This window comes from Antechinus flavipes, chromosome 3 (assembly GCF_016432865.1).
Source record: "Antechinus flavipes isolate AdamAnt ecotype Samford, QLD, Australia chromosome 3, AdamAnt_v2, whole genome shotgun sequence".
Classification (NCBI taxonomy): domain Eukaryota; kingdom Metazoa; phylum Chordata; class Mammalia; order Dasyuromorphia; family Dasyuridae; genus Antechinus; species Antechinus flavipes.
Genome location: NC_067400.1, coordinates 235,193,112 through 235,206,739, shown reverse-complemented (window position 1 = coordinate 235,206,739; position 13,628 = coordinate 235,193,112). Strand labels below are relative to the sequence as shown.

Sequence of the window (13,628 nt, the reverse complement as noted above, 5' to 3'; positions counted from 1 at the left end):
TATTGTGCTAGTCATTATGGCATCATCTGTCAGAATCTTCCTTGTCAATATTGGTAAGTTGGGAAAAATCTTCACAACTGATAACTTGGAAAATAATTCTGAATTATTCTAGATAATTAATTACTCACTACTCAGGGACTGAATATTTGAGATATAGAATAGTCAGATACTTCGTATTTTCCTTATTTTCCTGTACCATTTTGCTAATTAGTACTACTTCTAGTACAAGGTTCTGTGTAGAGAAACAATATTTTAGCTTCTAAATCGTTTTTGCAGCCAGCCAAAAATGGTGGCACCAGATACCATTTATTACATAAGCAATGTAGGCTGTTGTGATCCTTGGCTCCAGTATATTAAATGAAGGTTCCCAAGCCACTTGTAACTGAATCTCTAGACTTTAATAAAACAGATTTGAATCCATATTGAGTCCTTGAAACTTATCCTGAGGGTTACTGACATGCTGTATATCATAATACCTTAATAATCAGTGTCCTATCTGGAAACAAGAAATGGTCTTCTGTTTTGGTTTAAGAACTTCTGAAGTATCAGGAGAAAGTACCAGTAACTCTCATGTTCAAAGAGTGCACAAAAAGGAAGGCTAATGATAATGAGCCACAATAGTATAAAAGTTAAGGGTTGTGGGCTGAGTGTGTTTCACAAGTTTAAAACTGGCCAAAATGGAAATGCTTGGAGATAGTAGTAACTCTTATCTCTGCTCCAGTACTGAATGAAGGAAAATGTGGTATATATTTTCCCATAACTTATGTTTTATTTCTAAGTAACACAGTGAAAGATCATTGAAATAAGAAATTGGAATTATATGTTATTTATCAAAAACATACTCATAGAGTAACGAAATCTTAGTCCTAGAAAGCTATATGGCTTAATTTACCATATTGCCACTTGTCTCAATTATAAGGGATGCTTTGCTTTACATTTACATGGGGATAGAAAAAACTTAAGACATTAGCCCAAAAAGGAAGAACTCTTGTATGGTAGAAAACAGACCACTCTCAAAACAAAGTATTTGAAGTATTTTATGCTATCGACCTAAGCAGTTTTTGGAGTTGTTTCAAAAGTAAATATGTGGCAAAAATAGATCTATAAAAATACTGACTCTTAAAACATTTATAATGAAACATCTGGAATGGGAGAAGACCCCAAATCCAAATAAGCTGAAATGCAATATTTTCAATTCAAAAAATACAGTTTAAAAAAAAACTCTATCCCTACTCTCCAACCTGAAAGTAACTGAATTTTGGAGTTAATTTCTTTAATCCTTCAGTAACTGAGTTTTCAAGTGATTTCTTACATGTGAGCTTCAGTAAGATCATCTAAATTATCAAAATACACTCACCTGTAAAGGTTCACTGTGAGGATTGTGTATATTGATTATAGGAGAAAAACTGCTATTTACAGGAACTCTGGCCCCAATAAATGGGCGCAATCTATATGGGTTTGGAACACCAACACCAAATACCTGTTTCAAAGAAAAATAAGAGATGCATTTAAGCTATATATTTAATATTTGAATCTATCTAGAACTGAGACTGAAATGAAAGTAGCTAGTTTCAGAGCCAGGAAGAGCTGGTTTCATGTCCCTTTTCTAACACATACCAGTTGTATGACCCTAGGACAAGTCACTCTGACCACTGTTAAGTGTTGAGAATCTGATATATAGTAGGTGATTAGTAAATACTTATTGACTGACATTTACAGTTAAGGTGGTAACTTTTCAAAGGGAATTTCCACTTACTGAAGTACCTCATATCACTGAAATGACAGGTCTTCCTAATAACTATAACTATAATTAATCTTTAAGGAAACAATCATTTTAATTTTGGGAAAATCTCATTAGTTTAAACACTTTACTTTCTTTTTACTTTTAAACACTTTACTTTCTTTAAACACTCCCCCCCTCCCCCAACACACACACAATATAGCAAATACATTTTCTGTGCTGTAATTTTTATTATACTATTAATAAGAAATAAATGACACTATCTTGTATGCATCACAGTTGTTTGTTGTCTCCCAACACCCAAGTTTGAATGAAGGCTTTCTTTAAATTACCAGTTCTTAGTATAGTATATGGCACATAGTATAGGCTTCATAAATGCTTGGTGACTATAGACTCTATTAGTTAATATCATTGAAGTCACAAAAATGAAACAGTAATTATCTCCAAATCTTTATGCTTGCACTTTGGCAAATTCCTTAAGCATATTCTAGAGTGAAGCAATCCGTAACTAAAAAGCTGGTCCCAAGTTATCCCTGTGTGAAATAGTACTGGGGTCAGGAAACCACTCAAATATCTGCTCCTAAGGTAAGTTAAAGTAGATCGATGTGTTTTTTTTGGTTTTGCGTGGGATTGAGGAGGGAAGAATATTGGTCATAAGGCAAACTAGCTCCTTCTTTCCATTTAACAAATATTTTAATGCCTATTATCTGTATAACGCTATGGTAAATGTTGACAATTATATGATATTAATGGAAGAAATAAAAGAATAAACAAACACATTTAAAAAGTCTTGCCTAAGCTCACACCACACCAGTCTAACATTGTGCTTGTTTAAAGGCATACTTTATTTATTGCACTTCACAGAAAATTGTGTTTTTTACAGATTGAAGGTTTGTGGCAATACTACTGAACAAGTCTATAGGTGCCATTTTTACAACAACATGGGCTCACATCACATCTCTGATACATTTTGGTAATTCTCGCTATTTCAAACTTTTCATCTGTTATACTCATCTATAATCAGAGATCTTGATGGTAGTATTATAACTTTTCTAGAGAACAATGAACTGTGCCCATATAAAATTATGAACTTAACCAATAAATGTTGTTTATGTTCTGACTGCTCCAGAAGACATATTCCCAGAGACATAATATTCAAATTAGGACAATTAATAACCCGACAATGGTTTTTAACTGTTGAAGTGAAAGGAAAAGTCAATCAATGAGACAAATTCGTTGTCATCTATTTTAAGAAACTGTCACAGGCACCTCAAACTTCAGTAATCACTACCTTTATCAATAGCAGCCATCAACACTGAAGTAAGATTCTGCACCAACAAAAAAAAAAAATATGACTTGCTGAATCTAGGATAATTTTTTTATGTGGCCAATTTATATTTATTGATAACCAGAGTTTTTTTTCTGTGCTGATGAATAGAAAATAATCTTCTGCAATAAGTATACTCCTTATCTGATGCTAGTCACTGCTAATCCTATTCGGTCCCAAAATTCCAGCTTTACCCAATGGTTTTTGTAGTACAAACTTCAGGGGATGCATCATTATGTTTCCCCAATGATTTTGACTCAGCCCTCAATCAAAACCCTCCTCTCCCCAGCCTGTTCTGCTCTCTCTCCACTCATAGAATAATTTTTAATGTTTGATATGGACTTTTTAGGGAGCTTCTTAGTCAAAGGGAACAAAAGAGGTCAAAGATTTCTGGTTTCTGAGAAGCATTAAGCATCATTGCTGTAAGCAACACTTTTGGCATTTTAAAATTAATATACATTTTTAAAATTGAACAGTATCACACATTTAAACCTTAGTATAGTGCAAATATAATTTTTATATTCACTGGGAAATTTAAAAATTCATGTGATATGGTTTATTGATATTTACTTTATTTATAACTGAACTTGAGATTATGCCTATATGCTGTTATATTATTATTATGATATATAACTATATGATATAATATTAAGTTTGAAATAGGAGACCTATCCTAAAACAATTTAAATAGACTTTTCCATCTCCAAGGTAGAACTGATTAATACTAAAAAGAGGTTTTTGCAAAGACAATAAGTATGAAATAAGAATCTGCCAAGTGTTTGGGCACTCAAATTAAATATAAAAATTAATAATCATCAAATTAAGAACTTGGCTAGCCTTAAAGCAGCTTGTACAAACCTGAAAGAGCAAGACTTAGATTTATATACTAAAGTCTTTATTTGCTTTAAAACAGATAAACCATAAGTATCTTTGAAAAGTCCTTCCCAATATATTATCAATATGATGTAAACATTTTTATTCATCCATAGTTTTTTTTTTTTTTTGCATTACTTTGATTTCTAAATATATCACTCCTTCTTGTTCTATTCAGAGAACTACCCCTTATAACAAAAACTAAGAGGAAAAAAAGCTGGGCAAAATTAACTACCATATCAATTAAGTCTGAAAATTAAGTGTATTTCAAATCTAGTCCTCCACCTCTGTAAAGAGGGTGAAGTATATCTTTTCATTCTTTCAAATCTGACTACTTTTAATTATAATAGTCAGTGCTCCTTTAATTTCTTTCAATCTGCAATGTTATAAACACTGTGTGTTTCTGTGCTTTTGCTTATTTCTCATGTTTTTCTAAATCATATTCAGTATTTCCTATTATCGTGATAATTCATTTATTTTTACATAAAACTATTTAAAAATTAACTAATCCATGGAATTGACTTTAGAATTGAATTCATGGAATTTTAGCTTTTCAACTCTGAAAAGGTATTATTTTGTAAAAGAGTTAATTTCTTAATATCTTTTTAAAATTGTTAATATAAATTTTCAAAAATGATTTTCCCTCTGAAGACTTTGTCAGCTGCATTACAGAAATCTTGTATACTATACAAACTGTACAACTATCATTACTATTCACATACTAATAACTATTTACCTAGGTTTAAATCTTTTTGCTTAAGCTCCCGTTATTTATTAAAATTTTTACCATGCTTTGGTCTGACTAGTCTGTTTAGTACTTCTGCTTTATTATGTTTATAGTTTCTCCTAATACATGTTCTACTTTTAAAAGGTTGCATGTCATATTGAGAAATATTTCTATTCTTAATATTCCCATTTAAAAAACTATAATTTCTTTCAGATACAAATTCTACTACTCTTTAGTTAATTCTTTTTGTTTATCTTTGTTAGATTTGTCCAACTGGAGGGAAGGATATTAAAATGATCTATAATTATGTTAAAAATTTTGTTCTGAAATTCAGTCAGCTTTTCTTCATGACTTTATCACTGCTATCCCATTTTATGTATATATGCTTAATATTTGACATTGATGGATTATCTATGACATCCTTATACATAACCTAATTTTCATTATTTCATCATTTAATTTCTTTATCTTGAGCTTATCAATTTTCATTTTGGCTTTGGCTGGCAGCATTACTGAAATTCATGTTCTTCTAAATTCACCTGAATGATAGTAAATGTTGTTGATATCTCCTTTTCATTCTACTTTTTTAATTAAAAATTTTAAATTAAATTTTATTTTAACATCCATATTCCCTTTCCCTTCCCACCCACTGATAAGTGAAGAAAAATACAATCTGTTATAAATGTATAGGCATATAAAACAAATTTTTGCATTAACCGTGTCCTATGGGGGGAAAAAAATCAAGAAACAAAGAATAAGAAATGCTTCAATTCAATTTAAAAAATTCAATTCAAATCCTCTCTCTGAAGATAATTAATGTTTTTATGACAAGCTCTTTGAAATTGTAGTTGGTCAGACTTACTAAGTCTTTCAGAGTTGATTATCTTTAATCAACATTACATTACATATTATATATGTTACATTATATATTATGCTTGCTCTGCTCACTTCATTTTGCATTATTTCATGAATCTTCTCATCTGAAATCACCCCAATCTTCATTTCTTACAGCACAGGAATATTTTATCACATTCAAATATTTTAAATCCCTAATTGATGATTGATTACCTCTATCCCTACATCACTTTAAGAATTTCTTCCTCTTTTATCTTCTTAGCCAATATTATGGCTGTTAGGTGGTACTTTACAATTATTTTAATTTGCATTTCTTCAATTATTAGTAATTTAGAGCATTTTCCTCTCACATGACTATTGATAGCTTAGGTTTCTTTCTTTGAAGAATGCCAGATCATATCTTTTGACCATTTATCAACTGAATGTAGCACTTATTCTTTAAAATTTCATCCAGTTCCCTATTAAAATCGAGAAGTGGGCTCTATCATGATGAGAAACTTGTTACAAACACTTTACTCCCTCATCCCAACTTGCCTGTTTTTATTTAAATTTTGGCTACATGGTAGTTGTTGTTGTTGTTTTTGGGTGGGGGGCTGCAAAACGTTTTTATTTTATTTTCTATGAACCTCTCTTTTAATGATTAGGAATTTTTTGCCTATATCTTTTATGTCTAAATCACATATCCATTTTGAATTTATCTTTATATACAGTATGAAAAGTAGTTCTATATCTAGTTTCTCTGAGAATATTTTCCAGTTTTTCCAATTGTTTTTATCCTAGTCTTTGCCCCAATAAATAACTGGCGTCTTTGGGTTTCTTTATATAGCATTAAGCTAAGGTGCACATTTGCTTTTACATTTTATTATCTAATTCGTTTCACTGATTAACCTCTATTTCTTATCCAGTAACCTAGTTGATTTGATGATTATAGATTTGTAGAACAGTTTTGAAATCTTACTTCTTCTCCCTCCCTCCCCATTCCTTTGAAAACTTTCTGTTCCTCTAGATGAATTTTATGATTTTTTTCCAATGGAATATTTCTATAAAGTTAACTATTAATTTGGTATGTCACTGAATAAGTAAATTAATGTAAGCAGAACTATCTATAACTGTCTGGTTGAACTATCTATAAGCTATATTTTTCTCTAGTTACTTAGACTTGTCTTTATTTATATGAAATGTTTTGTAATTATGTTCAGTCATTTCTTGTGCGTGTCTCTCTGCATTTTCTATTCTCTGTCATGATTTTAAATGGAATTTATCTAACTTTTCTTATTAGGTTTTGTTGTTACATATATGAATGCTGGTGATTTGTGTGGGTTTATTTCATATCCTGAAACTGTGAGTTGTTAATTATTTTAATTAGTTTTTCTGTTGACTCTCCATAAGAAACTTATAACTACTCCCAGAATTATTTCAGAGGTCCACTAGGATTTTGTTCTATCTCCTTTTGGTTCCTTGATACCGGAATGTTTCCAGTAATGTTCCTGCTTTTACCATTGTAGGGTAATCCTGGCTAATCCATACCTAGTGTCATTCTTAAGTTGCCCTGGAAAAATGACTCACTTGGATTTTTGGACCAGAATTCAGTTTGGTGCCTTTTCAAGATTGTTGTGCAAGTATTATAAGAGCTAAGTAAAAATTCTGATTCTCAGTCTGCCATCTTGATTCTATAGCAACCCCACCCATTTTCATTTTATTAAGTACTTTTATTCTGAAAATTTCCTTATGATCATATATTTTATTTTTTCTATCTTTTTTGAGGATCAAATCTTTAATTGCTTGCTTTTCCTTTTGAGTATTAAAAAAATCACCATCACATTCTTTTTATGAGTAATTTCTTTTAGTTTTCTTTATGTTTTCTTCTATGCATTTCAAAAACCATGTTATTATGACCTTCCATTCCTTTTTTTTTTTTAGGTCAACATTACTCCTAAGTATCCCTCTTTCACCATTCTACTTCCCTCCCAATTGAGAGAAAATTAAAAGAAAACCTTTGTGACAAATGTGCAAAGTTACACAAAACAAATTTCCACAATGTGCCTGACCAAAAAGAAATCATTATGCCTAAAATGTGTTTCTTGTACGGGGTTGATTTTTTACCCAGTCTGTTTCTTAATCTTTTAATTTATTTTCTGATATCTAACATTAAGTCTCCTTATATTTAAAAATATAATCATTAATCATTAGGTTTATGTTTTCATGCATTTGCTTATAAATAAAATAAGATTTTTTTGGGGGGAGTAAATATCTATCAAACAAAGGAAGGTGTCTTAACTACCTTAAAAATCTTAAAATAATTCATCCAGATAAGTCTAAGTAGGACTTATGGGTTAGGAACATTTTCTGAAAAACAAATATGAAATTTTTTTATCTGATTCTTACCTGGTATGTAAATACCCCATGATTAGATGTATTAATAAATAAAGTATTTTCTACATTTCCCACTACTCTGGCAAGAAAAACTACATCAAATGATGTATTTCCTCCTGGAAGAATTTTCTGGAAAAAAAAAAAAAGCAAAACATAACAATAAAATGAAGCCAAATCACAGGGGGAAATTACTAAACATAGTTACTTATTGATCAAAAGATTACATAAACAGTTAATAATGAAAATTTTCTAAAATGTGACACTTCTTTGTAATCCTTCTATTTGATTATCCCAGTCCAGAGCTTATCTCTCCCTAGTTCCATAAATGAGGTGAGTCCAAAGGATCAATAATATTCTTTTCTTTTAGCATGTAAGCACTGGACTATCATTCATCCCTTATGAATTTTAAATTCCTTCTCTTGTGCCCCTCTCCACACTGTTTAGAACTGCCCAATAATGGAGTTCTTTGGTACATAATCTATTTCCTTCTGGTTCCCTATAAGATGTTCTTTTTTCTTTGGGAGAGCTCTGGAGGTTGGCAACCATATTTCTCAAAAAGTCAAACTTGCGAAACTAGGACTTTTTCTCAAGGGAGTACAGCTAGGGGAAGGGGGAGGTACCTTCAATTAAATAGTACTTTATTCTCTGATTTCAGCACTTTCAAACAATTTTCTTTAATGAGTCCTTGAAAATAGTCTTCAGATTTTTTTTTTAAATCATTCTTAATAGAAAGACTAACAAATCTGATATTCCCTATTTTGTTAGGTAGATTAACTGTTTAAATTCTATAGACTTTATATACTAGGTGGCACAACGAATAGAGTGCTATACCCAGAGTCAGGAAAATAAACTCTGCCTGAGCATCTTAGCTGCATAATTATGAGCAAGTCTTTTAATGTTTGCCTCATTTGTTTCTTCATCTGTTGTGAAGATCAAAGGGGATTAATATTTGTAAAGCACTTAATACAGGGTCTGGCACATTTTAATTGCTATATAAATGTACTTCTCTCTGATTTTGCTATTGCCTGACAGATCATTGAAATTTTCAATTCTGTTTCCTAAGCTGTCATGATTGAAAATGATATTACTAAGATAGTTTCCTTGATATAAAACTATAACCAGATGCTATGAATTCATCATAACATAACTTGAACAGTGACAAAACATTTACCTTGTGTGTAAAATCATTGACACATAAATACATAAATAGATACTGCCCATTTGAAACACAGCTGTTATACTGGGAATATCCCTTTAAAAAAAGCTCTTCAGGATTCAACTATATTTATTATAATTTAGTTATTATAAATACAAATATTTTAATCCCAATATTCTTGTGGAATTCCAAATTTCTTCAAGGAATCCTTTCCAGTTTCTACTATTGTTTTCAGTGGCTTTCAAATGTACATGGTACCCCCTTTACTGACTACATCAATACCATAAAATCATAATATGTAGCCACATTCTTTCCATTTGTATTTTTAAAAATAATGTTGACAGTAGCGCTCACCTAAATACTTCAGACATTAATTGAAAGATTCTTACAAATGGTGAAAAGGTCTGACAGTGATAAATGTGATTCTACTCAGGACTGCAATGTTTTAGGGTAGGATAAAACAATCAGCATTTAAAGAAAGACTTAGGCATCTTAGGTGTTGAAACAAATATAATACTAGAATTACATTTAAAATGTTCTTTAACATTTTAACAGACTCATTTAAGCGAAACTAAATTATTCATCAACAAAACCTTGCCACTTAAATTTCAAACTTAAGTGTATATATGTACATGTACATGCAAACTCTCTCCCCTGAAAAACTCACCCTATTTTGAAAAAATGATGCATGAAAATGTGATGTTGTAGCAGATATTGATACTAAAGTAATTGTTTCTTCAGAACTAGGGTTATGAAGGTAAACTTTTTCCATTTTTGGCATCCCAACTGGTCTGTTAAAAAAAAAGAGAGAGATAAACAGGGCAAATGTATCACAAAATTTCCCCAAACACTGTATTTCTTTCTTTAAAATAAAAAAATGTATTATTGGACGTTTCTGTTTTAACTTGACCTTCAATTGCAACATATGCCTCTCTTCCCTTGAAATGTCATTCCTGGTTTTAACAAGTTCCACATTTTATGAAGAATTGCACACCTCTATTTCTTCAAAGAGATGGAGGCACATTTTTTTCATTTCTTCTTCAGAGTCTAGATAATTATATTAACTAAGCATTTAATTTAGCTTTGTTTTTTGTTTTCTTTCCCCTCCCCTTTGTTTCTTTCCATTTACACTGTTATACTTTGTGTATACTTTTTTACTGGTTCTGTTTATTTAATTTTGTATTACATTTTATAAGTCTTCCCACACATCCCAAATGAGTTTTATTCTTCATTTTTTATGATGCAATAATATTTAGTTGCATTCACATAACATAATTTCTTATCCAATCAAGAAACCTCTATTTTATTTTCAGTTCTATGCTACCATGAAATGTATTCCTAAGATTATTTTTATGTATAGAAGACCTTTTTTTTTCCTTTGACCTCTTTAGGATATATGAGTAACAGTGGAATCTCTGGGTCAAAGAGTATAGACATTTTAATTATCTTCTTGGCATATTTCCAAATTGTTTTCCAGAATGACTAGTTCAATTCATAGTTTGATTAACCATATACTATTGTGCCTTTTTGCACCCCATCTTCAAACACTGACCGTTCCATCTGTTTTTAATTTTTTTCCAATTTACTGAGTATGAGATTAAAACTCAGATATTTTGCTTTAGATTTATTTCTCTTAATTTAGCAATTTGTTATGATTAATTTGCATTTCTTGTTTTTATCACATTTTGATTTATTTAATTTAGTGTTTGACATTTTCTTTTTTTAAATAGAGTTCCAATTCTCTCATTCTGTCCCATTCTTCTCCCACTCACAGAAAAGCAAATAAAATGTTATCAATTATACATGTGAAACCATGCAAACATTTCTATGTTAGCCATGTTAGAAAAAAGCAAGAAAAATGAAGAAACGAGGAAAATGTACTTGTTTGTATTCAGAGCTCATCAGTTTTCTCTCTGGAGGGGGATAGTATTTTGCATCATGAGTCGTTTTGTCTTTGATCATTGTATTAAGAGAACTATGAAAAGTGTGTAAATCAAACTGATTTCATTTTGAAAACCTGAATATTTTGAGAGCTAAGTTTCATTTTCCCATCTATCCTATCTGCTTGCTAATTGTGGGAACTGAGTGACATCCTGTTTCATACTGCGAAAGTGTACACTTTTCTTCCCACTTCCAACTCCCCAAACTTGATCACCCCCCCCAAATTGTTAAGTCCCTAAACTTTCCTCCAATTAGAATTAAGATAACTTTCTTGTATCCTAGTTTATGTCCTGTTATTTACTTTAATGTACAAAAATCTGTCTACCCCTGTATTCAAGATCCAGTGTTTGACTTTGTTTTATTTTTTCTTGATGTCTCATAGAGTCCTTATTTCCATTTGCCCAATTTTAATTGTTAAGGAATTATTTTCATCATTGAATTTGGTCTTTCATTTCCCATTTGGCCAATTTCTAAGGAGTTTTTTCCCTTTAGTGAATTTTTGTGTCATCAGGCCAACTCTGTTATTTAAGTATTGTTTTCTTCAATATTTTTTAGTATTAAATTAATAATTCTCTTTTTATTTCTCCCCCCCCCATCATCTTCATCCCTCCTTTCCCCCTTTTTCCTACCACTCATTTCCTTCTTTAATTGTTCTAAGAATTTTCCTTAGGCTTGGGTTTAATTAGCATTGTTCTTTGAGGCTTTGCTTCTGTTTTCAAATTGTTGTCCCCTAAATTTAAGTCTTGGTCTTCCTTGTATGCAGTTATAATAATATCTCATTAACTCTTTTTTTTTTTTTTATGATTTTGAGTTATCTATAAAGCTCAGAAATATTACTGGGTTTAGACCAGTTAACATGCCATCAACAAAAAGGATCATCTGGATAGTTTATCTATAGAGAAGTTTTCTTTTGCTCACACTCTATGGTAGATTCTCATAACACAGCAAACACATTGTTATCCCATTTTGCCTCAAGTGTAATGAATATTCAAAAGGATGAGTAAAGTTCTCTCATATTTCAAAGAACCTTGAATAATTCTGGCTCATGTATTAAGAGAGACTTTTTGTGAAAGCATTTGAGGTTTAGCAATAAAAATAATATTCTTGGCCTTTCATTCCTTCAGTTGAATTTTCTTTTTATAAGTAATTAAAGTAATCAATGAAAAAAAAAGGAGGATGCAAGATGGCACAAATCTCAAATTTTACCCTGAAACAGTAATCATCAAAACAATCTAATGCTGGATAAAAAAAAGAGTTATACAAAGCATAACAAAGATAAAAAAAAGAGTTATACAAAGTATAACAGTGTAAATGGGAAGAAACAAAGGGGAGGGGAAAGAAAACAAAAAACAAAGCTAAATTAAATGCTTAGTTAATATAATTATCTAGACTCTGAAGAATGCAATGGATTATGTAAATAATATATAAAAATAAACCAGATAAAAACTTAGCATTTTATAAACCCAACATACCAATTACTAGTTTTTGCTGTGATGGTTATTGTAGCAGTGCTAAAACAGGAGAAGGGAATTTAAACTTTAGAGCATTTTTTAACCTTCTGATACTCCTGTACAAATACAACATGCTAACTTAGGACCATAAGAAAAATTGTTTCAGAAATCACACTTAATAATAAGTTCTTTTATGGAATAAGAAGGTGATCCTAAATAGATACTCATAATGTTATTTTGGGGTTAAATTGAATTGTGCCTAGCTATACATTTTAGCAATACTTGTTCTCACTAAGGTGGGTCAGCTATCTGATGTAGTCATATCAGATTCAAAACTTCAATATCATGAAATGGATACAAACAAATATATTTCATAACTATTACTTCTTAGAGAATACTTGGGAAAATTGTTCTGACTTTATCAGTTCATGCTTATATATGTCTTATCTCTTTTTCTCCTACCTGCTCCTTTAGTCCCATCACCATCAACCCTACATTCTAGATTTACCCGCCACTTCTCTGGAATGCCTACTTTACAGATAAACACATTTTTATATTAAAGCTTTTCCTTTCTTACACTCACTGATACCCTGGTTCCCTCCTGAAGATTGAGTTTTCCTGGCTCATTCTTTCTAGTTGCTGACTGCATTTTGCCTCTTACTCAACTCACTGGTCATGGTAAGGAAGTTGGGATATTCCTTGGTCCCCACAACCATTTGCAGGCTCTTCCAACATAATCACTCACCTTCTCCTCCTCCAAGATTCACTTCATCTACATTTAATATGTAATCAAGAATCCAGTGGCTATTGTCTACCAATTCCAGAACACTCCTTTCTTTTTAATACCTCCTGCCCCTGCTCCTATACTAGGGGACCTAAACCACTCCCCCCCATACCTATGCAACACACACACACACACACACACACTTCACACACTTTCCCTGAACACTGAAACCTCTTGATTTTTCCAATTACTCTTCTCATGACATGCTCCTTAACTTAATGAAGTCATACATATATATAGAGATGTCGTTTTCAAGTCCAGTCAGTCTGAAATTCCCTCTTCTGATCATATCCCGTTGTAATTCTGCCTTGCAATTCCAAATGCTAGTGTCTGTCCTCGCTGGCCTTCAATGCCTCCATCCACAATCCTTTATAAGACTGTCTCCTTGCACTAGATATAT

General features: G+C 31.3%; 1 protein-coding gene across 2 annotated transcripts in view; it reads right to left on the bottom strand.

The window, feature by feature from the left end:
- Window positions 1–13,628, bottom strand: part of TMEM131 (transmembrane protein 131) — a 221,311-nt gene that overhangs the window by 72,143 nt on the left and 135,540 nt on the right. For both annotated transcript variants that reach the window (XM_051984665.1, XM_051984666.1), the window contains 3 exons: window positions 9,720–9,843; window positions 7,909–8,025; window positions 1,358–1,480 (listed from right to left, as the gene is read on the bottom strand). In XM_051984665.1, coding sequence (XP_051840625.1) covers window positions 1,358–1,480; window positions 7,909–8,025; window positions 9,720–9,843 — 364 coding nt within the window. The remainder of the gene's footprint in view (window positions 1–1,357; window positions 1,481–7,908; window positions 8,026–9,719; window positions 9,844–13,628) is intronic.